Source organism: Oncorhynchus nerka, linkage group LG4 (assembly GCF_034236695.1).
Source record: "Oncorhynchus nerka isolate Pitt River linkage group LG4, Oner_Uvic_2.0, whole genome shotgun sequence".
Classification (NCBI taxonomy): domain Eukaryota; kingdom Metazoa; phylum Chordata; class Actinopteri; order Salmoniformes; family Salmonidae; genus Oncorhynchus; species Oncorhynchus nerka.
The window spans coordinates 82,323,021-82,344,989 of NC_088399.1; the positions used below are offsets into that span (position 1 = coordinate 82,323,021).

Consider the following 21,969-nt stretch of genomic DNA (forward strand, 5'->3'; position numbering starts at 1 on the left):
GCGACCTAGCCAAGATAAAGCATAGCAGTGTGAACAGACAACACAGAGTTACACATGGAGTAAACAATTAACAAGTTAATAACACAGTAGAAAAAAAGGGGAGTCTATATACAATGTGTGTAAAAGGCATGAGGTAGGCGAATAATTACAATTTTGCAGATTAACACTGGAGTGATAAATGATCAGATGGTCATGTACAGGTAGAGATATTGGTGTGCAAAAGAGCAGAAAAGTAAATAAATAAAACAGTATGGGGATGAAGTAGGTGAAAATGGGTGGGCTATTTACCAATAGACTATGTACAGCTGCAGCGATCGGTTAGCTGCTCAGATAGCTGATGTTTGAAGTTGGTGAGGGAGATAAAAGTCTCCAACTTCAGCGATTTTTGCAATTCGTTCCAGTCACAGGCAGCAGAGTACTGGAACGAAAGGCGGCCGAATGAGGTGTTGGCTTTAGGGATGATCAATGAGATACACCTGCTGGAGCGCGTGCTACGGATGGGTGTTGCCATCGTGACCAGTGAACTGAGATAAGGCGGAACTTTACCTAACATGGACTTGTAGATGACCTGGAGCCAGTGGGTCTGGCGACGAATATGTAGCGAGGGCCAGCCGACTAGAGCATACAAGTCGCAGTGGTGGGTGGTATAAGGTGCTTTAGTGACAAAACGGATGGCACTGTGATAGACTGCATCCAGTTTGCTGAGTAGAGTGTTGGAAGCCATTTTGTAGATGACATCGCCGAAGTCGAGGATCGGTAGGATAGTCAGTTTTACTAGGGTAAGCTTGGCGGCGTGAGTGAAGGAGGCTTTGTTGCGGAATAGAAAGCCGACTCTTGATTTGATTTTCGATTGGAGATGTTTGATATGAGTCTGGAAGGAGAGTTTGTAGTCTAGCCAGACACCTAGGTACTTATAGATGTCCACATATTCAAGGTCGGAACCATCCAGGGTGGTGATGCTAGTCGGGCATGCGGGTGCAGGCAGCGATCGGTTGAAAAGCATGCATTTGGTTTTACTAGCGTTTATTGCGACAAAGCATCCTTCACTCATGCTGCCAAACATACCCTTGTAAAACTGACCATCCTACCGATCCTCGACTTCGGTGATGTCATCTATAAAATAGCCCCCAACACTCTACTCAACAAACTGGATGCAGTCTATCACAGTGCCATCTGTTTTGTCACCAAAGCCCCATACACTACCCACCATTGCGACCTGTACGCTCTCGTTGGTTGGCCCTCGCTTCATACTCGTCGCCAAACCCACTGGCTACAGGTTATCTACAAGTCTAGGTAAAGCCCCGCCTTATCTCAGCTCACTGGTCACCATAGCAGCACCCACTTGTAGCACGCAGGTATATCTCACTGGTCACCCCCAAAGCCAATTCCTCCTTTGGTCGTCTTTCCTTCCGGTTCTCTGCTGCCCATGACTGGAACGAATTGCAAAAATCTCTGAAGCTGGAGACTCACATCTCCCTCACTAGCTTTAAGCACCAGCTGTCAGAGCAGCATACAGATCACTGCACCTGTACATAGCCCATCTGTAAACAGCCCATCTATCTACCTACCTCATCCCCGTACTGGTATTTATTTATTTTGCTCCTTTGCACCCCAGTATCTCTACCTGCACATTCATTTTCTGCCGATCTATCATTCCAGTGTTTAATTGCTATATTGTAATTACTTCGCCACCATGGCCTATTTATTTCCTTAACTTACCTCATTTGCACTCACTGTATATAGACTTTTTGTTTTATTTTGTTCTACTGTATTATTGACTGTATGTTTGTTTATTCCATGTGTAACTCTGTGTTGTTGTATGTGTCGAATTGCTACGCTTTATCTTGGCCAGGTCGCAGTTGTAAATGAGAACTTGTTCTCAACTAGCCTACCTGGTTAAATAAAGGTGAAATAAATTCAATTAAAAATAAGGGGAAGAAGTTACAGGCTTTGTTTTTTCCATTTATGTTTTGAGGTTGGTGTCACCTCGTTAGTCAGTATGTGTTCATTTTTTCATTTTAGTTTGCGCCCTCTCCAGATTCTCACTGGCAAACTCACAGGCACAGTGTAGCTCTTATTGCAGGACCCTTCTTTTTCAAGACCTCTGCAATCCACCCTGACATGCTGTCAATTAACTTCTGGGTCACATCCTGACTGATGGCAGCCCATTCTTGCATAATCAATGCTTGGAGTTTGTCAGAATTTGTGGGTTTTTGTTTGTCCACCCGCCTCTTGAGGATTGATCACACGTTCTCAATGGGATTAAGGTCTGGGGAGTTTCCTGGCCATGGACCCAACATATCGATGTTTTGTTCCCCGAGCCACTTAGTTATCACTTTGCCTTATGGCAATGTGCTCCATCATGCTGGAAAAGGCATTGTTCGTCGCCAAACTGTTCCTGGATGGTTGGGAGAAGTTGCTCTCGGAGGATGTGTTCGTACCATTCTTCATTCATGGCTGTGAGACCACTCCCTTGGCTGAGAAGCAACCCCACACATCAATAGTCTCAGGATGCTTTACTGTTGGCATGACACAGGACTGATGGTAGCGCTCACCTTGTCTTCTCCGGACAAGCTTTTTTCCAGATGCCCCAAACAATCGGAAAGGGGATTCATCAGAGAAAATGACTTTACCCCAGTCCTCAGCAGTCCAATCCTGTACCTTTTGTAGTCTGTCCCTGTTGTTTTTCCTGGAGAGAAGTGGCTTCTGCCCTTCTTGACAACAGGCCATCCTCCAAAAGTCTTCGCCTCACTGTGCGTGCAGATGCACTCACAACTGCCTGCTGCCATTCCTCAGCAAGCTCTGTACTGGTGGTGCCCCGATCCTGCAGCTGAATCAACTTTAGGAGACGGTCCTTCACTTGCCTGTGAATCCATTTTTGTGCAAAGCAATGATGACGGCACGTGTTTCCATGCAGGTAACCATATTTGACAGAAGAAGAACAATGATTCCAAGCACCACCCTCCTTTTGAAGCTTCCAGTCTGTTATTCGAACACAATCAGCCTGACCGAGTGACCTCCAGCCTTGTCCTCGTCAACACTCACACCTGTGTTAACGAGAGAATCACTGACATGATGTTAGCTGGTCCTTTTGTGGCAGGGCTGAAATGCAGTGGAAATGTTTTTTGGGGATTCAGTTCATTTGCATGGCAGAGAGGGACTTTGCAATTAATTGCAATTCATCTGATCACACTTCATAACATTGTGGAGTATATTCAAATTGCCATCATACAAACTGAGGCAGCAGACTTTGTGAAAATTCATATTTGTGTCGTTCTCAAAACTTTTGGCCAAGACTATATTGAACATTCATATTGCAATGCACAGCCTTACCTATGGATCGGAAGACCATGAAATGTTCACAGCGGTGAAGAGTTTACACAAATGTTAGCGTTGTAGCTCTTATTACAGGACTTTAACTGTGGGAAATCACCTAACCATTAAGCCTATGAATTATTGTCTTTTGTTGAATTTATATAACAACATTCGAAACTTGTTAAGCATTTTCTAGTCCTGATATGGCATGATTGCACTATTTGTATCTGTTTGCATCAGTTTAAATGTGGGACTTAAATTTTGAAGTCAAACTGCAAATTCCACTTGTGGCTAATCGTTATTGTGGCTAGCTTCACATAGGTGGTGCAAAAGCAGGCAAAGCTATCAAACAATATCCCGTGACATTGATCAACCAATGGTATATTAGATACCACCCACAGACGTTTGACTGACACCCCCTCATTATCATTTTGGAGAAAGAAATACATTAATAAATATTTAAATTATTACAATTAATTAAAGTTTGAATAATTATATAATACATATATAAATAATTCAGTACATACAGATATGTTGAGAAAATGAATGAATTTTGGTAAGTATTTTTGTATTTCCTTGCACATTTATTTAATTATTTGTGGATGTATTTATTTATTTATTCATTTGTCTATTTATGTGCGCATTTACATATTTATTTCAAATTACGGCACGTTTGGTCCTCCATAGTTTATGTACATTTGAATGTTGGTAAAATTAAATGATATATTCGCGCCTCTGTCAACATAGACAGCGACAGAATTCGACACGGCTGGAAACATGATGCTCACCTGCTACCCCAGCTCCCAAGGAAGATATATTTAGGGACAACCCACTGGGCAAACACTGGTTGAATCAACGTTATTGTTTCCACGTAATTTCAACGTTGAACCAACGTGGAATATATGATGAATTGACATCTGTACCCAGTGGGAAGGCTAAGTTCCAGAACGCACTGATAACTGTCAAGTCAAGCCGTTTGCTTTCATTTCCATATTATGAAAGACAATAGCGCCGGCAGCAGTGCTTATTACTGCGCATTTGAGTTGTGCGCCATTCGGGTCACTGAATCTCTTTTTGACTTTCTATTATGACGAGTCGCCGACGACATCACAACGGAACGCACCTCAGCAGTAGATGGTTAAAGCTATGTAAAATATTCCCATTCTCGTCGGGTAAAGCGATGCCTAGGCTACTGACAGAGAACCATGATTTGCAGAGGATATATTTTGGATAGTCTACTTTGCGAGAGCAAGAGTGTGTGGCTGTCTGTCAAGCACGGAGTCGCTTTGGCGCGCTAAAGCATCTTGGATAAGATGATTGTCAGTTATTTCACGTAGCGAAGCGAACACCAAACAAAACCCACAGCTACAAAATTCCAAATTTGTAGCGGACTTCATAAAGACGGGTAGGGTGCGCGCCCACCGGTTGCTGTGATGAAACCCTCTCCAGGCAACGGGGTGAACCTCCAGACTCATCGAGAAGAATTGGTGTCCAACGGAGGCTGCGGAATGTCAGACACCGTGACAGCTGTCCAAACCGACACTGGTCCCGGATCCCCCATGACTGACAAGCCGGGAGTAGGAGGAGATACAGACGCCAAAGGAATCCCGCGGCGGAGCAGTATTATCAAGGTAAAAGTTGGGGGGATATTAAATACACCAAACTGACAATATTAAATGGATCCTTAACTGTTCATGAACAGACACACACACATTCACACATACAGTAGCGTTAGATCACACTCCGATCTAGTCATTTGGAGGTGTTTTGGTACTGTCACTCTGCTAATTGCGAAATAGTTGATCTGTGGGTCTAGAGTCTGAAGTGACTGCTTCTCCCTTTCTCCTCCCCTTCTCCCTGTCTCCTCCCCTTCTCCCTGTCTCCCCCCTTCTCCCTGTCTCCTCTCCTTCTCCCTATATTATCTCCTTGGACCATACAGTAGCTTTCAGCTTTCTTGTCTTCTCAGATCAATGCTTATAAAGGGAAGGATACAAGGAGAGGAATCCCCTTTATAGTATTGAGATGCATCCCAGATCCTTGAGCACCATGCCCATCTCTAGGCCTACTACTAAATTAGCCTTGTTGCATTCGTTGTCAAGACAGAAAGACCGAGATTGATTCCTAGATCTTTGGACTTGGCTGGATGGAATGACGCACCTGACCCTTGACCCAGTTACTGTGCTGGACACATTACTTGCACCGATCCAAGCTGGTACCATTATTTAAGCAGGGAGTCATCATTGAGACCAGGGTCCCTTTCACAGCCCTGCATATACAATTTCATAGGCAAAATCTAAAATCAAATACAATATAAAACAGGTAGAATATAGCAAAACACAAATATGAAAGAAAAACTATTACATTCCTCAATAGGAAGGTTCCCAGTTTCTTAATGGGACGATATTGTCATTCGTGACCTCTGGGCTCGTCCAAACACTTTATCTTGTGTCATAGGATTGTTGAATGTTTTATTATACTTTTTATTGATCTCTTGTCTTTGCCAGTTTTGTATGATGCTGATCCATACAGAGGAATGAGTTGGTTGGCCTTGTCATCAGCTCTGGGCCCGTCTGATTCGCTCCCAGCACTTGGCAGGGCAGGAAGTTGACCAGTTGGCCAATTTCCTCACAGTTCATGTTGCAATGTTGCTTTGAGTCATGAGCAGTTAGAGATAGAGATGGTCCCTTACTTACACTCTGTCTCTCTCAATGTCTCTCTCTCTGTCTCTCTCTATGTCTCTCTCTCTCTGTGTCTCTCTCTGTCTCTCTCTCTGTCTCTCTCTCTGTGTCTCTCTCTGTGTCTCTCTCTGTGTCTCTCTCTGTCTCTCTCTATGTCTCTCTCTCTCTGTCTCTCTATGTCTCTCTCTCTGTGTCTCTCTCTATGTCTCTCTCTGTCTCTCTCTCTCTCTGTCTCTCTCTTTCTGTCTCTCTGTCTCTCTCTCTGCCTCTATGTCTTTCTCTCTGTCTCTCTATGTCTCTCTCTCTGTCTCTCTATGTCTCTCTCTCTCTGTGTCTCTCTGTCTCTCTCTGTCTCTCTCTCTCTGTCTCTCCATGTCTCTCTCTTTCTGTCTCTTTGTCTCTCTCTCTTTGCCTCGCTCTCTCTGTCTGTCGCTCTCTCTGTCGCTCTGTCTCTCTGTCGCTCTGCCTCTCTCTCTCTGTCTCTCTCGGTCTCTCTCTCAATTCAATTCAAGGGCTTTATTGGCATGGGAAACATATGTTAACATTGCCAAAGCAAGTGAAGTAGATAATAAACAAAAGTGAAATAAACAATACATTAACAGTAAACATTACACATTTCAAATGTCATATTATGTCTATATACAGTGTTGTAACGATGAGCAAATAGTTAAAGTACAAAAGGGAAAATAAATCAACATAAATATGGGTTGTATTTACAATGTTTGTTCTTCACTGGTTGACCTTTTCTTGTGGCAACAGGTCACAAATCTTGCTGCTGTGATGGCACACTGTGGTATTTCACCCAGTAGTTTATCAAAATTGGGTTGGTTTTCAAATTCTTTGTGGATCTGTGTAATCTGAGGGAAATATGTGTCTCTAATATGGTCATACATTTGCCAAGAGGTTAGGAAGTTTCCACCTCATTTTGTGGGCAGTGTGCACATAGCCTGTCTTCTCTTGAGAGCCAATTCTTTCCAATGTGTCAAGTATGATTTGGTTGGGTCTAATTGCTCTTTCTCTTCAACCTCTATCTCTTTCCTCTCTGTATCGCTCTTTCATTCTCTCACTCTCTTTGTCTTAAACCTCCCATCTATTTCCTCCTCTCTCTCACTCACTCACTCACTCACTCACTCACTCACTCACTCACTCACTCACTCACTCACTCACTCACTCACTCACTCACTCACTCACTCACTCACTCACTCACTCACTCACTCACTCACTCACTCACTCTCTTTCTCTTCAACCTCTATCTATTTCCTCCTCTCTCTGTATCTCTGTCTGTCTCTCACTCTTTCTCTCTCAGATGTGGCCAATTGTCTTAAACCTCCCATCTATTTCCTCCTCTCTCTCACTCACTCACTCACTCACTCACTCACTCACTCACTCACTCACTCACTCACTCACTCACTCACTCACTCACTCACTCTCTTTCTCTTCAACCTCTATCTATTTCCTCCTCTCTCTGTATCTCTGTCTGTCTCTCACTCTTTCTCTCTCAGATGTGGCCAATTAGTGTACCTGGCCAACCCCTGAACACACTTAACAAGAGAGAGGATAGAGATAGTTTTGTTGATGCTGAGAACGGAATGCAGATGTTTTTTCAATAACATTCCTCTAATGTTTTTTGAACATTACCAATGTTTTCTTATGTTTTTATGGAAATGTTTCTTAATGTTCTGAGATCATGCCTTTAAATACAAACACGAGGAAACCTACAGAAAACGATATGCTAAAGTACACGAATAACACTGTTTCTTAACGTTCTCAGAACAATTTGAGAACATGACTTTAAATAGAATCCCGAGGAAACCTGGTGGAAGTGTTATGAGGAAGTATTGAATATTCTTAGAACATTACCAAAAACGTTATTAAATGTAAACATGTTTGAACTTTTAGGAAACGTTATGTTAAAGTAATGAAATAGCAAGAAAGTTCCTTAAATGTGCAGAGAATGTTCCAAAGCCAAGCAACTGTCCTGCACCATTCCCAGAATAACCATGGGACAACCAACCTCGCACCAAGCTCGAAGAAACAGATGGTTCTCAGAACATTATGTGCTAGCTGGGTCGTAAAACTCTCCATCTCCATTTTCTCCTCCTACCCATTGACTTCATTTGTTTGTGCGTTGCCAGGATAGGATTGTCAGAAACAGAAATGTGTTTAGCTTTCTCTCACGCTTCAGGAAAGTTGTGTTGCGTCTACAATAACCAGCTCCGTCCCACGCTGGGCTGTAAGTGGCGTTAAATGACTTCTCTTCGCTGCTGCTCGACATGCTCGACTATCTTCCACGAGCTTGTTTGATGTGGTGGTTAGCTACATCACATGTCTTACTTGCAACACACAAACTGTGCATCTTTAAAGGGCAGCAGAGTACGACACAGCATGGAACAACAACGCAGCGCAAAATAGAAATATACATTTTCATATGGGCGTCTCCAGCGGGAATCAAACCCACCATACTGACGTTGCAAGCGCCATGCTCAGTGAGCCACATAGCCTACACACTGAAGACTAACACATTTAGGCTTACCACTAGTAGTTGACTACCATGCACTAGCTAGCACCCTAGTTGCTCATTCTCATTCCCCTGCCCATTCCTCCTTGCACACCCCTGCTGCCCCCATGAAAACAACCTGTATGGTTCATCTCAAGAATTCCTCGAGATGGGATCAATCCCTGTCTGGTACAGTATGTAGGAAAACTGGGCATATGACATTCCTGGCCTTTTGAATGTAAGTCAGAGGATTTGGCTTCTGTGTGTGTTTTTGGATAGGGGCATGTCAGTAGGGGAGAAGCTCCACATGCTGTTATGCCTCACACACCCCAAACTCACCTCTCCTCTTTTTTTCTCTCCCCCTATTGCTCTTTCTCTCTTCTGTCTACTTCTCTTCCTTCCTGTCTTACCCCTCTCCTCCTCTCTCCTTTTAGTTGGTTAGAGACCTTCCCTCCTGTCTTACCCCTCTCATCCTCTCTCCTTTTAGTTGGTTAGAGACCTTCCCTCCTGTCTTACCCCTCTCCTCTCTCCTTTTAGTTGGTTAGAGACCTTCCCTCCTGTCTTACCCCTCTCTTCCTCTCTCCTTTTAGTTGGTTAGAGACCTTCCCTCCTGTCTTACCCCTCTCCTCCTCTCTCCTTTTAGTTGGTTAGAGACATTCCCTCCTGTCTTACCACTCTCCTCCTCTCTCCTTTTAGTTGGTTAGAGACCTTCCCTCCTGTCTTACCCCTCTCTTCCTCTCCTTTTAGTTGGTTAGAGACCTTCCCTCCTGTCTTACCCCTCTCTTGATCTCTCCTTTTAGTTGGTTAGAGACCTTCCCTCCTGTCTTACCCCTCTCTTCCTCTCTCCTTTTAGTTGGTTAGATACCTTCCCTCCTGTCTTACCCCTCTCTTCCTCTCTCCTTTTAGTTGGTTAGAGACCTTCCCTCCTGTCTTACCCGTCTCTTCCTCTCTCCTTTTAGTTGGTTAGAGACCTTCCCTCCTGTCTTACCCCTCTCTTCCTCTCTCCTTTTAGTTGGTTAGAGACCTTCCCTCCTGTCTTACCCCTCTCTTCCTCTCTCCTTTTAGTTGGTTAGAGACCTTCCCTCCTGTCTTACCCCTCTCATCCTCTCTCCTTTTAGTTGGTTAGAGACCTTCCCTCCTGTCTTACCCCTCTCCTCTCTCCTTTTAGTTGGTTAGAGACCTTCCCTCCTGTCTTACCCCTCTCTTCCTCTCTCCTTTTAGTTGGTTAGAGACCTTCCCTCCTGTCTTACCCCTCTCCTCCTCTCTCCTTTTAGTTGGTTAGAGACATTCCCTCCTGTCTTACCACTCTCCTCCTCTCTCCTTTTAGTTGGTTAGAGACCTTCCCTCCTGTCTTACCCCTCTCTTCCTCTCCTTTTAGTTGGTTAGAGACCTTCCCTCCTGTCTTACCCCTCTCTTCCTCTCTCCTTTTAGTTGGTTAGAGACCTTCCCTCCTGTCTTACCCCTCTCCTCCTCTCTCCTTTTAGTTGGTTAGAGACATTCCCTCCTGTCTTACCACTCTCCTCCTCTCTCCTTTTAGTTGGTTAGAGACCTTCCCTCCTGTCTTACCCCTCTCTTCCTCTCCTTTTAGTTGGTTAGAGACCTTCCCTCCTGTCTTACCCCTCTCTTCCTCTCTCCTTTTAGTTGGTTAGAGACCTTCCCTCATGTCTTACCCCTCTCTTCCTCTCTCCTTTTAGTTGGTTAGATACCTTCCCTCCTGTCTTACCCCTCTCTTCCTCTCTCCTTTTAGTTGGTTAGAGACCTTCCCTCCTGTCTTACCCGTCTCTTCCTCTCTCCTTTTAGTTGGTTAGAGACCTTCCCTCCTGTCTTACCCCTCTCTTCCTCTCTCCTTTTAGTTGGTTAGAGACCTTCCCTCCTGTCTTACCCGTCTCTTCCTCTCTCCTTTTAGTTGGTTAGAGACCTTCCCTCCTGTCTTACCCCTCTCTTCCTCTCTCCTTTTAGTTGGTTAGAGACCTTCCCTCCTGTCTTACCCCTCTCCTCCTCTCTCCTTTTAGTTGGTTAGAGACCTTCCCTCCTGTCTTACCCCTCTCTTCCTCTCCTTTTAGTTGGTTATAGACCTTCCCTCCTGTCTTACCCCTCTCCTCCTCTCTCCTTTTAGTTGGTTAGAGACCTTCCCTCCTGTCTTACCCCTCTCTTGATCTCTCCTTTTAGTTGGTTAGAGACCTTCCCTCCTGTCTTACCCCTCTCTTCCTGTCCTTTTAGTTGGTTAGAGACCTTCCCTCCTGTCTTACCCCTCTCTTCCTCTCCTTTTAGTTGGTTAGAGACCTTCCCTCCTGTCTTACCCCTCTCCTCCTCTCTCCTTTTAGTTGGTTAGAGACCTTCCCTCCTGTCTTACCCCTCTCTTCCTCTCTCCTTTTAGTTGGTTAGAGACCTTCCCTGCTGTCTTACCCCTCCCTCTCTCCTTTTAGTTGGTTAGAGACCTTCCCTCCTGTCTTACCCCTCTCCTCCTCTCTCCTTTTAGTTGGTTAGAGACCTTCCCTCCTGTCTTACCCCTCTCTTCCTCTCCTTTTAGTTGGTTAGAGACCTTCCCTCCTGTCTTACCCCTCTCATCCTCTCTCCTTTTAGTTGGTTAGAGACCTTCCCTCCTGTCTTACCCCTCTCTTGATCTCTCCTTTTAGTTGGTTAGAGACCTTCCCTCCTGTCTTACCCCTCTCTTCCTCTCCTTTTAGTTGGTTAGAGACCTTCCTTCCTGTCTTACCCCTCTCCTCCTCTCTCCTTTTAGTTGGTTAGAGACCTTCCCTCCTGTCTTACCCCTCTCTTCCTCTCTCCTTTTAGTTGGTTAGAGACCTTCCCTCCTGTCTTACCCCTCCCTCTCTCCTTTTAGTTGGTTAGAGACCTTCCCTCCTGTCTTACCCCTCTCCTCTCTCCTTTTAGTTGGTTAGAGACCTTCCCTCCTGTCTTACCCCTCTCTTCCTCTCCTTTTAGTTGGTTAGAGACCTTCCCTCCTGTCTTACCCCTCTCCTCTCTCCTTTTAGTTGGTTAGAGACCTTCCCTCCTGTCTTACCCCTCTCCTCCTCTCTCCTTTTAGTTGGTTAGAGACCTTCCCTCCTGTCTTACCCCTCTCTTCCTCTCTCCTTTTAGTTGGTTAGAGATCTGCCCTCCTGTCTTACCCCTCTCTTCCTCTCTCCTTTTAGTTGGTTAGAGACCTTCCCTCCTGTCTTACCCCTCTCCTCCTCTCTCCTTTTAGTTGGTTAGAGACCTTCCCTCCTGTCTTACCCCTCTCTTCCTCTCCTTTTAGTTGGCTAGAGACCTTCCCTCCTGTCTTACCCCTCTCCTCCTCCTTTTAGTTGGCTAGAGACCTTCCCTCCTGTCTTACCCCTCTCTTGACCTCTCCTTTTAGTTGGTTAGAGACCTTCCCTCCTGTCTTACCCCTCTCTTCCTGTCCTTTTAGTTGGTTAGAGACCTTCCCTCCTGTCTTACCCCTCTCTTCCTCTCCTTTTAGTTGGTTAGAGACCTTCCCTCCTGTCTTACCCCTCTCCTCCTCCTTTTAGTTGGCTAGAGACCTTCCCTCCTGTCTTACCCCTCTCTTGATCTCTCCTTTTAGTTGGTTAGAGACCTTCCCTCCTGTCTTACCCCTCTCTTCCTCTCTCCTTTTAGTTGGTTAGAGACCTTCCCTCCTGTCCTAATTTCACCCCTGAGCTGTCCCAAATGGTAGCCTATTCCCTATATAGTGCACTACTTTGGAACACAGGCCTGTTTTCTCCTCTCTTTTTCTCTAATGCTCATGCTAGGTGGGTAGGTAGGTAAGGGTGCTCTGGTTAGTACCCTGTCTCTGGGTAGTGCCTGTCTCTGGGTAGTAACCTGTCTCTGGGTAGTAACCTGTCTCTGGGTAGTGCCCTGTCTCTGGGTAGTAACCTGTCTCTGGGTAGTAACCTGTCTCTGGGTAGTGCCCTGTCTCTGGGTAGTGCCCTGTCTCTGGGTAGTGCCCTGTCTCTGGGTAGTAACCTGTCTCTGGGTAGTAACCTGTCTCTGGGTAGTGCCCTGTCTCTGGGTAGTACCCTGTCTCTGGGTAGTACCCTGTCTCTGGGTAGTAACCTGTCTCTGGGTAGTGCCCTGTCTCTGGGTAGTAACCTGTCTCTGGGTAGTAACCTGTCTCTGGGTAGTGCCCTGTCTCTGGGTAGTGCCCTGTCTCTGGGTAGTAACCTGTCTCTGGGTAGTAACCTGTCTCTGGGTAGTAACCTGTCTCTGGGTAGTGCCCTGTCTCTGGGTAGTAACCTGTCTCTGGGTAGTACCCTGTCTCTGGGTAGTAACCTGTCTCTGGGTAGTGCCCTGTCTCTGGGTAGTAACCTGTCTCTGGGTAGTAACCTGTCTCTGGGTAGTGCCCTGTCTCTGGGTAGTAACCTGTCTCTGGGTAGTAACCTGTCTCTGGGTAGTAACCTGTCTCTGGGTAGTGCCCTGTCTCTGGGTAGTAACCTGTCTCTGGGTAGTGCCCTGTCTCTGGGTAGTAACCTGTCTCTGGGTAGTGCCCTGTCTCTGGGTAGTAACCTGTCTCTGGGTAGTAACCTGTCTCTGGGTAGTGCCCTGTCTCTGGGTAGTAACCTGTCTCTGGGTAGTGCCCTGTCTCTGGGTAGTAACCGGTCTCTGGGTAGTAACCGGTCTCTGGGTAGTAACCTGTCTCTGGGTAGTGCCCTGTCTCTGGGTAGTAACCTGTCTCTGGGTAGTGCCCTGTCTCTGGGTAGTAACCTGTCTCTGGGTAGTAACCTGTCTCTGGGTAGTAACCTGTCTCTGGGTAGTGCCCTGTCTCTGGGTAGTAACCTGTCTCTGGGTAGTGCCCTGTCTCTGGGTAGTAACCTGTCTCTGGGTAGTGCCCTGTCTCTGGGTAGTAACCTGTCTCTGGGTAGTAACCTGTCTCTGGGTAGTGCCCTGTCTCTGGGTAGTAACCTGTCTCTGGGTAGTGCCCTGTCTCTGGGTAGTAACCTGTCTCTGGGTAGTAACCTGTCTCTGTGTAGTGCCCTGTCTCTGGGTAGTAACCTGTCTCTGGGTAGTAACCTGTCTCTGGGTAGTAACCTGTCTCTGGGTAGTAACCTGTCTCTGGGTAGTGCCCTGTCTCTGAGACTGAAGTTCATGTTAGTGGAGACAACGATAAGACAACAGGACTCATCTACCTGTAAGAATCACAGAGACAAAATGTTGTCTTTGCTTCCTGTTTCGTCACAGTTACGGACACAAAAACACACAGAGGTGTGGGGAGTTTCTTTGGAACTTGTTTTATTCATTTTATTTTCAAATGTTTGATGACCTAACAAATCGAGTCTTTGTAGTATTGTATGAGTAGTAATGATTGCCTCATTATGTGTGTGTGCGTGTCTTAGACAACCTAACCACCATATATGGTAATGTGGGAGATCGTGTGTGTGTGTGTGTGTGTGTGTGTGTTTGAGAGAGAGTTATTTTTATGTGTTTTCTGACTGAGAGAACAGTGTTAGCTTGGGGGGTTGGCAGACAACTGGAGAGGGATATGGTTTGAGTTGTAGCTCCTCTTACCTGCTACTTTAGTTAACACTGACTGGAATCTTTAGCCCACTTTAGCCTGCTTTGGACCACCTTTACACCAATTCACATTGCTTCAGGCTGTTTTAGAGCAAGTAACCACAGCTAAACAATACACAGCTAGGCCTGTTCTCTGCAACACAACACACACACACACACACACACACACACACACACACACACACACACACACAGCAGGAGAGTACAGCAGTCTGGATGGTAATCCAGCTGTTGCTATGGAGGAGTGCTGAGGTTAAGTGAGGGTTCTTCACAAAAAATATGTTGGTGTGCGAAAGAGAACCATCACTAGATTCATCATCAGCCCCTAACTCACCAAGGCACCACTGATGCCTTCTACATTTGAAACAAATACTCTGTTCATGCCCAAACAACCAAACAAATATTCACATATTGATTGTTCATACTCCTGTACCCTGCAGCCTCTAGTGTTTCAGTGGGTTTGGGGCTTAGCTGAAGGCCTACAAAAGAGCTCCGGCTGTGACCTTTTCAGCAGAAACTGTGGTTAGATTGCTGTCACAATGACCTTTTCATGTCTGCCTTTTGAATCATCCTCAAACCTGCATCTCATCTGGAACATCAAAGACTTGTAAAGAAGGAGACACTTCTGGTAAGCTCTTAGTTGGTGGTTTTGACTCGACTATCTGCTGGTTCTGAATTGGTGTGGATGTTGCGTAGTAAATGGTGTTGAATCATGTTGTCGCTGAGTGAATGACACGACCACTTCATACTTCCTGTTTATCCTCTGCGTTGTAACATTGACTTCCTGTCCCATACTGTATCAAATACGCATCGATGCATTAACACACACTCACATGCACAACAGAGTTGGGGTCAATTCCATTTCAATTCCAGTCAATTCAGGAAGTACACTGAAATGTCAATTCTATTCAATGCTTTTCAATGAGGACAATGTGGAATTGGAGTTTGGTTTATGTTCTGAATTGACTGGAATTTAAATGGAATTGACCTCAACCCTGACACACAGATACAGACACACACATACAGGTGCAGAAGTGAGACAAATATGATCATAGTTTGTACTAACCTTTTTAATGCTAAGCCACCGTCCAGAAGATGTATAATGTTTTTAGCATGATGGTTTTCGGTGGTGTGTATATGTTTGTGTTTTAACACAGAAATCCCAGCTGATCACAGCCAGGTGTTTGAGCCTGCTGGTACCTGCATGTGTGTTTCAGAGCACAGTATGTCATCAATCATGAGTCTCTAAAGCCTTGTTCACACTGCAGGCATTAATGCTCAAATCACTTTTGTTTTTCAATTCTGTTTTGGAATACTGACTGGCCAAACAGCAAGTTACAAGTGACCGGACTTGTGTGTGTTCAGACAGCAGTCATTTGCTGACAAGGCTATGCTAGTTGTCATAGTTACGACGAGTGTGTGTGCAGTGGTATAGGCTGATTTGTGGTGGTGCTTGTGCTTCCTATCACTCAGAAGTTACATAGCAAGCTAAGGGGACTACAATGCCTGTCATGGACGTTTCCCAGTTGCTTTGAATGTTCAACATCATGGTTTTAAAGCCTCAAAGGACAACAGTTCAGGACCAAAGCTTTGTTTCTTTTTTATTTGTCTTTTTTTCCTCTCTTGCTCTGTCTTCCACCCACACACACACACACACACACACACACACACACACACACACACACACACACACACACACACACACACACACCCCTCAGTCTAAGGTAGCGTGGCTAATTATATAATTCAAGCAGAGGTTACAGACCTTAAGGTTACATGGCTTTTTGACGAAAATGTTAGAAGACAGTGAACACAGGGTGTATGTAAGTGTGTTTTCTCACTGTGCTCGTTTACATGTGCACATTGGCCACTCGTTTACAACTGAATGAGTGTGTTTGTGCGTGACCAGCTCATCTCTTTTCAAGGTAATGTGTTCAGGGTCTATCTTGATGTCAGAGATTAGTGTGTGTGTGTGTTTTGTATTGATACGTGTAATGAGGTTGTGTGTGTGTAGACATAAACTCAGCAAAAAAAGAAACATTCCTTTTTCAGGACCCTGTCTTTCAAAGATAATTTGTAAAAATCCAAATAACTTCACAGATCTTCATTGTAAAGTGTTTAAACACTGTTTCCCATGCTTGTTCAATGAACCATAAACAATTAATGAACATGCAGCTGTGGAAAGGTCGTTAAGACACTAACAGCTTACAGACGGTAGGCAATTAAGGCCACAGTTATGAAAACTTAGGACACTAAAAAGTCCTTTCTACTGACTCTGAAAAACACCAAAAGAAAGATGCCCAGGGTCCTTGCTCATCTGCGTGAACGTGCCTTAGGCATGCTGCAAGGAGGCATGAGGACTGCAGATGTGGCCAGGGCAATAAATTGCAATGTCCCTACTGTGAGACGCCAAAGACAGCGCTACAGGGAGACAGGATGGACAGCGGATCGTCCTCACAGTGGCAGACCACATGTAACAACACCTGCACAGGATTGGTACATCCGAACATCACACCTGCGGGACAGGTATAAACATCTCAACTGCCCGAGTTACACCAGGAACGCACATGGCCTCCATCACTGATCAGACTGTCCACAATAGCCTGAGAGAGGCTTGATGAGGGCTTGTAAGCCTGTTTTAAGGCAGGTCCTCACCAGACATCACCGGCAACAACATCGCCTATGGGCACAAATCCACCGTTGCTGGACCAGACAGGACTGGCAAAAAGTGCTCTTAACTGACGATTCGTGGTTTTGTCTCACCAGGGGTGATGGTCGCATTTGCGTTTATCGTCGAAGGAATGAGCGTTACACCAAGGCCTGTACTCTGGAGTGTGATCGATTTGGAGGTGGAGGGTCTGTCATGGCTGGGGCGGTGTGTCACAGCATCATCGGACTGAGCTTGTTGTCATTGCAGGCAATCTCAGTGCTGTGCGTTACAGAGAAGACATCCTCCTCCCTCATGTGGTACCCTTCTGTTACGTTCCCCAGTTTATGTATTGTAGTTTGTATATTTGCATGTGTTTATTTCAGGAAATGGCTTCCTGAAATCCCTCAAGCAGCTGATTGGTCGACTCCATGGCTAATTGGAGAACTGACCCCGCCCCCTAGTCAAGACGCAGCTGTCTCCAATTACCCATTCCTTCTGACGCTATATAAAAGCCAGTGTTCTGTTCAGGAGGGAGATCTTTTTGTAGAGAGATTTTCTGGGAGGTCATTGCAGAGAGATTTTGATAGAGGTTGATTTTGCTGGGAGTTCATTGCTGAGAGTTGGTATGTTTTGTGAGTTTGTTGCTCAGATAGAGCTTATTTGATGTCCTTTGTTTCTTAGTTTGTTTGTGAAATTGTTTAATATTCTGTTTCATTTGTTCCCAGGGGGGAAGGGGAAGGCACCTAGGGAGTGCTTAGGCAAGAGGCCCGCGGGCATACATATACCCGTAGCATATTAACTGTCTAGGCACACTAGGTAAGACCTGGGCGGACCACCCCCTGTCTTTTGGTTAGGGCACCAGGTGGTGCTAAATTAGGTAAGTATTGGTTAGGCAGGTAAGATAGGAAGGGGGGCTTTGAGATTTACTTTCTTTGCTTTGGTTCCGTCCAGCCCCTTTTCCCCATATTACCGTGTAAAGGAATAAAGTCCTTGTAAACGGTACCACATTCTGCTTGTTGTCATTCTTACTCGCATCTACAGTCCATACCTTTTTCACTTCACGGAGAGTTTAATTGTAGCAGGGTGTTGCGTTCCCTCTTCATAGAGGCGTGCGTAACACCTTCCTGCAGGCTCATTCTGACATGACCTCCAGCATGACAATGCCACCAGCCATACTGCTCGTTCTGTGCATGATTTCCTGCAAGACAGGAATGTCTGTGTTCGGCCATGGCCAGCGAAGAGCCCGGATCTCAATCCCATTGAGCATGTCTGGGACCTGTTTGGTCAGAGGGTGAGGGCCATTCACCCCCAGAAATGTCTGGGACCTGTTGGGTCAGAGGGTGAGGGCCATTCACCCCCAGAAATGTCTGGGAACTTGCAGGTGCCTTGGTGGAAGAGTGAGGTAACATCTCACATCAAGAACTGGCAAATATGGTGCTGTCCATGAGGAGGAGATGCACTGCAGTACTTAATGCAGTGGCCACACCAGATACCGACTGTTACTTTTGATTTTGACCCCCCTTTGTTCAGGGACACATTATCCCAGTTCAGGTTAGTCACATGTCTGTGGAACTTGTTCAGTTTATGTCTGTTGAATCTTATGTTCATACAAATATTTACACATGTTAAGTTTGCTGAAAATAAATGCAGTTGACAGTAAGAGGACGTTTCTTTTTTTGTGAGTTTACTACATACAGTATGAAGTGGCCCTATACAGACTTCAATTGAATCAGTCTGTTGAATAGGTCACATGGCATTTGCTCCTCCAGCCTAACAGACACGCAAACCTCTGCTGGTGTGAGGCTACCACATGAACCTCATAGAACTACATATCCTAGTTCTAGAGTCTGTTACTGTCTGTATGCGTCCCAAATAGCACCCTATTTCCCTATAGTGCACTACTTTCGACCAGGGCCCATAGGGTACGGCACTATATAGGGAGTAGGGTGCCATTTGGTACCAATAACATTAATCTGACTTTTAAGCTATACATAGAATAGACACAGGTCTTTGAACTGCGAGAGAAACAAGTCTTTAAATGCATTTGGATGGTATTTCCTGTATGTCCAGTGATTTCACTTGGGTGTGAATGGCTGTGGAGAAACCCTACTGGTACTGTAGATTTAGTGCCACATTGATTTTCTTTGACAGCAGTGCAGCTCTGTATCTAGTACAGTTGTCTGTGTGCGCAACCAGTGTTTATGCCATGATATTCTCATAGAAACAGCAGAAAGGAAAGGGATACTCATTCTTTCTCTTCCAGGGACAAGAAAAGAGAGGGAATAGAGAAGAGGGAACCATGGGTTGATAAAGGAGATAAGATGATCAGACATAATTGATCCCTGTTGGGGGAACATCTGTTTGAGGTGGAGTCACATGAAGGAGCAGGGACTTAAACACCACCACCGTTCTCTCTCTTTCTGGTTGTTCATGCAGTGGTTACAATGTGTCACTGATCAAACATTCTCATAGTGTCCACATGGGAAATCTAGTTTTGGTACAGGGATAGACAACTATACATTTTTTGGGGGGTATTTTACCCCATTTTTCTCCCCAATTTCAACCTTGTCTTACTCGCCCCCTAACGGGCTTGGGAGGCGAAGGTCGAGTCATGCGTCCTCTGAAACATGACCCGCCAAACCTCGCTTCTTAACACCCACCCGCTTAACCCAGAAGCCAGCTGCACCAATGTGTCAGAGGAAACACTCTCCTAACCCGGACAACACTGGGCCAATTCTCCCCTTCTCACCTCTGTGACCACACTCAAGTATACATGACAGGAATTTCCACATTCTCTCTTTCCCCCCTCTCCCACTCTTTCTTTCTCTCTCGCTCAATCTCTTTCACCCCTCTCTCTCTTTCCTTTTCTTTCTCTCCCTCTTTCTACGGAACAGTCCTGCAGTTTACAGTGAACAGTCAAAGGGGCTTTTCATTTGCTCATGCCTGACTATCCAACTAACCTTTGACCCTGATCAGTTGATGATGCAGGCAACCTTAACGAAATGACATGGTCATTTAGCACACAGTTTCATCTAGAGCTTCTGAACAAGGTTGACGCAGATGCAGAAGGAGGTGCAGAAGACAGAAGGAGATGCAGAAGACAGAAGGGGATGCAGAAGGCAGAAAGAGATGCAGAAGGCAGAAGGAGATGCAGAAGGCAGAAGGAGATACAGAAGGAGATGCAGAAGACAGAAGGAGGTGCAGAAGACAGGAGGTGCAGAAGGCAGAAGGAGATGCAGAAGACAGAAGGAGATGCAGAAGACAGAAGGAGGTGCAGAAGACAGAAGGAGGTGCAGAAGACAGAAGGAGATGCAGAAGACAGAAGGAGGTGCAGAAGACAGAAGGAGGTGCAGAAGACAGAAGGAGGTGCAGAAGACAGAAGGAGATGCAGAAGACAGAAGGAGATGCAGAAGACAGAAGGAGGTGCAGAAGGCAGAAGGAGATGCAGAAGGCAGAAGGAGATGCAGAAGGCAGAAGGAGATGCAGAAGGCAAGAAGGAGGTGCAGAAGACAGAAGGAGATGCAGAAGACAGAAGGAGGTGCAGAAGACAGAAGGAGGTGCAGAAGACAGAAGGAGGTGCAGAAGGCAGAAGGAGGTGCAGAAGACAGAAGGAGGTGCAGAAGACAGAAGGAGATGCAGAAGGCAGAAGGAGATGCAGAAGACAGAAGGAGATGCAGAAGACAGAAGGAGGTGCAGGAGACAGAAGGAGATGCAGAAGACAGAAGGAGGTGCAGAAGGCAGAAGGAGATGCAGAAGGAGATGCATAAGGCAGAAGGAGATGCAGAAGACAGAAGGAGGTGCAGAAGACAGAAGGAGATCAAATCCAATTTATTTATAAAGCCGTTCTTACATCAGCTGATATCTCAAAGTGCTGTACAGAAACCCAGCCTAAAACCCCAAACAGCAAGCAATGCAGGTGTAGAAACACGGTGATGAGGAGATGCAGAAGACAGAAGGGTCTTCTGAAGAAGGCTGTGCCTTTACAACTGCTAAGGTCCTACATCTATTTGTTTTGTCAATTTCTCTATGGGGTTTTGTGTGGGTTTATATTGAATGTATTCTGAATAATAAAAATATATATAAAAAGGTTGACCCCTTTTTCTCCCCAATTGGTAGTTACAGTCTTGTCCCACTGCTGCAACTGCCTCTCCCGAGTCCGTAGGTCAAAGGTCAAGAGCCATGCCTCCTCTGAAACACGACCAGGCCAAGCCACACAACTTCTTGACACACTGCTCACTTAACCCGGAAGCCAGCCGCACCAATGTGTCAGAGGAAACAGTGCAGCTGGCGACCGAAGTCAGCTTGAAGTTGGCCGTCCTGCCACAAGGAGCTGCTAGAGCACGAAGGGACAAGGAAATTCCAGTCTGCCAAACCCTCTCCTAACGACGCTGGGCCAATTGGGTCGCCGGGTCACAGCTGGCTGTAACACAGCCTGGGATCGAACCTGGGTCTGTAGTGATGCTTCAAGCACTGCAGTGCCTTAGACCGCTGCGCCACTCGGGAGGCCCAATTTTTTTTAGCTTTAAATCTGTTCTTGTGTATTGACTAGGCTGAATGATAAGGTCGCCAGTCGTCATTGGCCGCGTCAGGGCACCTTTCAATGTGTGTTAACGTGATTGGATTACAGGACGCAACAGTGTTCCCTCTGTCTTTCCTGATGCTCCATCATTGATGCTGCTACTGATTCTCTTTGACAGTTTTTTTCTAGAGCTAGATATATCTGTAATTAAATAAACCCACCCCACCACCCCCAAACAATGTTGTCATCCTTCCCTTTAATGTCTCTCTCTCTCTCTCTCTCTCTCTCTCAAGCTGCTCTTTTGAGTGGTTGATTGTGTGGAAGAGTGATTTAGAACTCAGACGATTTGGAGGCCAAAGTCATTAAGGACAATCGGATTTAGAATTCTCAAAGCCCATCAGTGTTTGATTAATGGGTTAAGGGTGAAGGGCAAAGGCACTCTGACACATGATATCAGAAGAAACAACTACAGAGTGTAATGAACCTGTGCTGGTTGGAGTGTAGATTCATCTGTATTAATATCTTTCTCCCTTTCCCTCTGCTCCACTCTCTCTCCACTTTCCCAATTTCCTCCTATCGCTTCCCCTCTCATCCTCTTCCCCTCTGTCTCCCTCCCTCCATCCCTCCCTTTGAACCTCCCTCTGTCTCTCTGTAGGATGGTTCTCGTGCTGGTCGTGAGAGGAAGAAGACGGTCTCCTTCAGCAGCAGTCTCTCTGAGAGGAAGATCAGCAGCGCTGCAGACTGCATCAGTGCTATGGTGGGGAACATCACCTATTACACACACTAGTTATAAACTAGTTAT

The 21,969-nt window shown here is 45.7% G+C and overlaps 1 protein-coding gene across 1 annotated transcript in view; it reads left to right on the top strand.

Moving 5' to 3' along the window:
- Positions 1-4,236: 4,236 nt before the first annotated feature.
- LOC115128674 (inactive phospholipase C-like protein 2) overlaps positions 4,237-21,969 on the top strand; it is a 53,671-nt gene continuing 35,938 nt past the window's right edge. The window contains exons 1-2 of the mRNA XM_029658747.2: positions 4,237-4,946; positions 21,823-21,924. Coding sequence (XP_029514607.2) covers positions 4,749-4,946; positions 21,823-21,924 — 300 coding nt within the window. The 5' untranslated portion in view covers positions 4,237-4,748. The remainder of the gene's footprint in view (positions 4,947-21,822; positions 21,925-21,969) is intronic.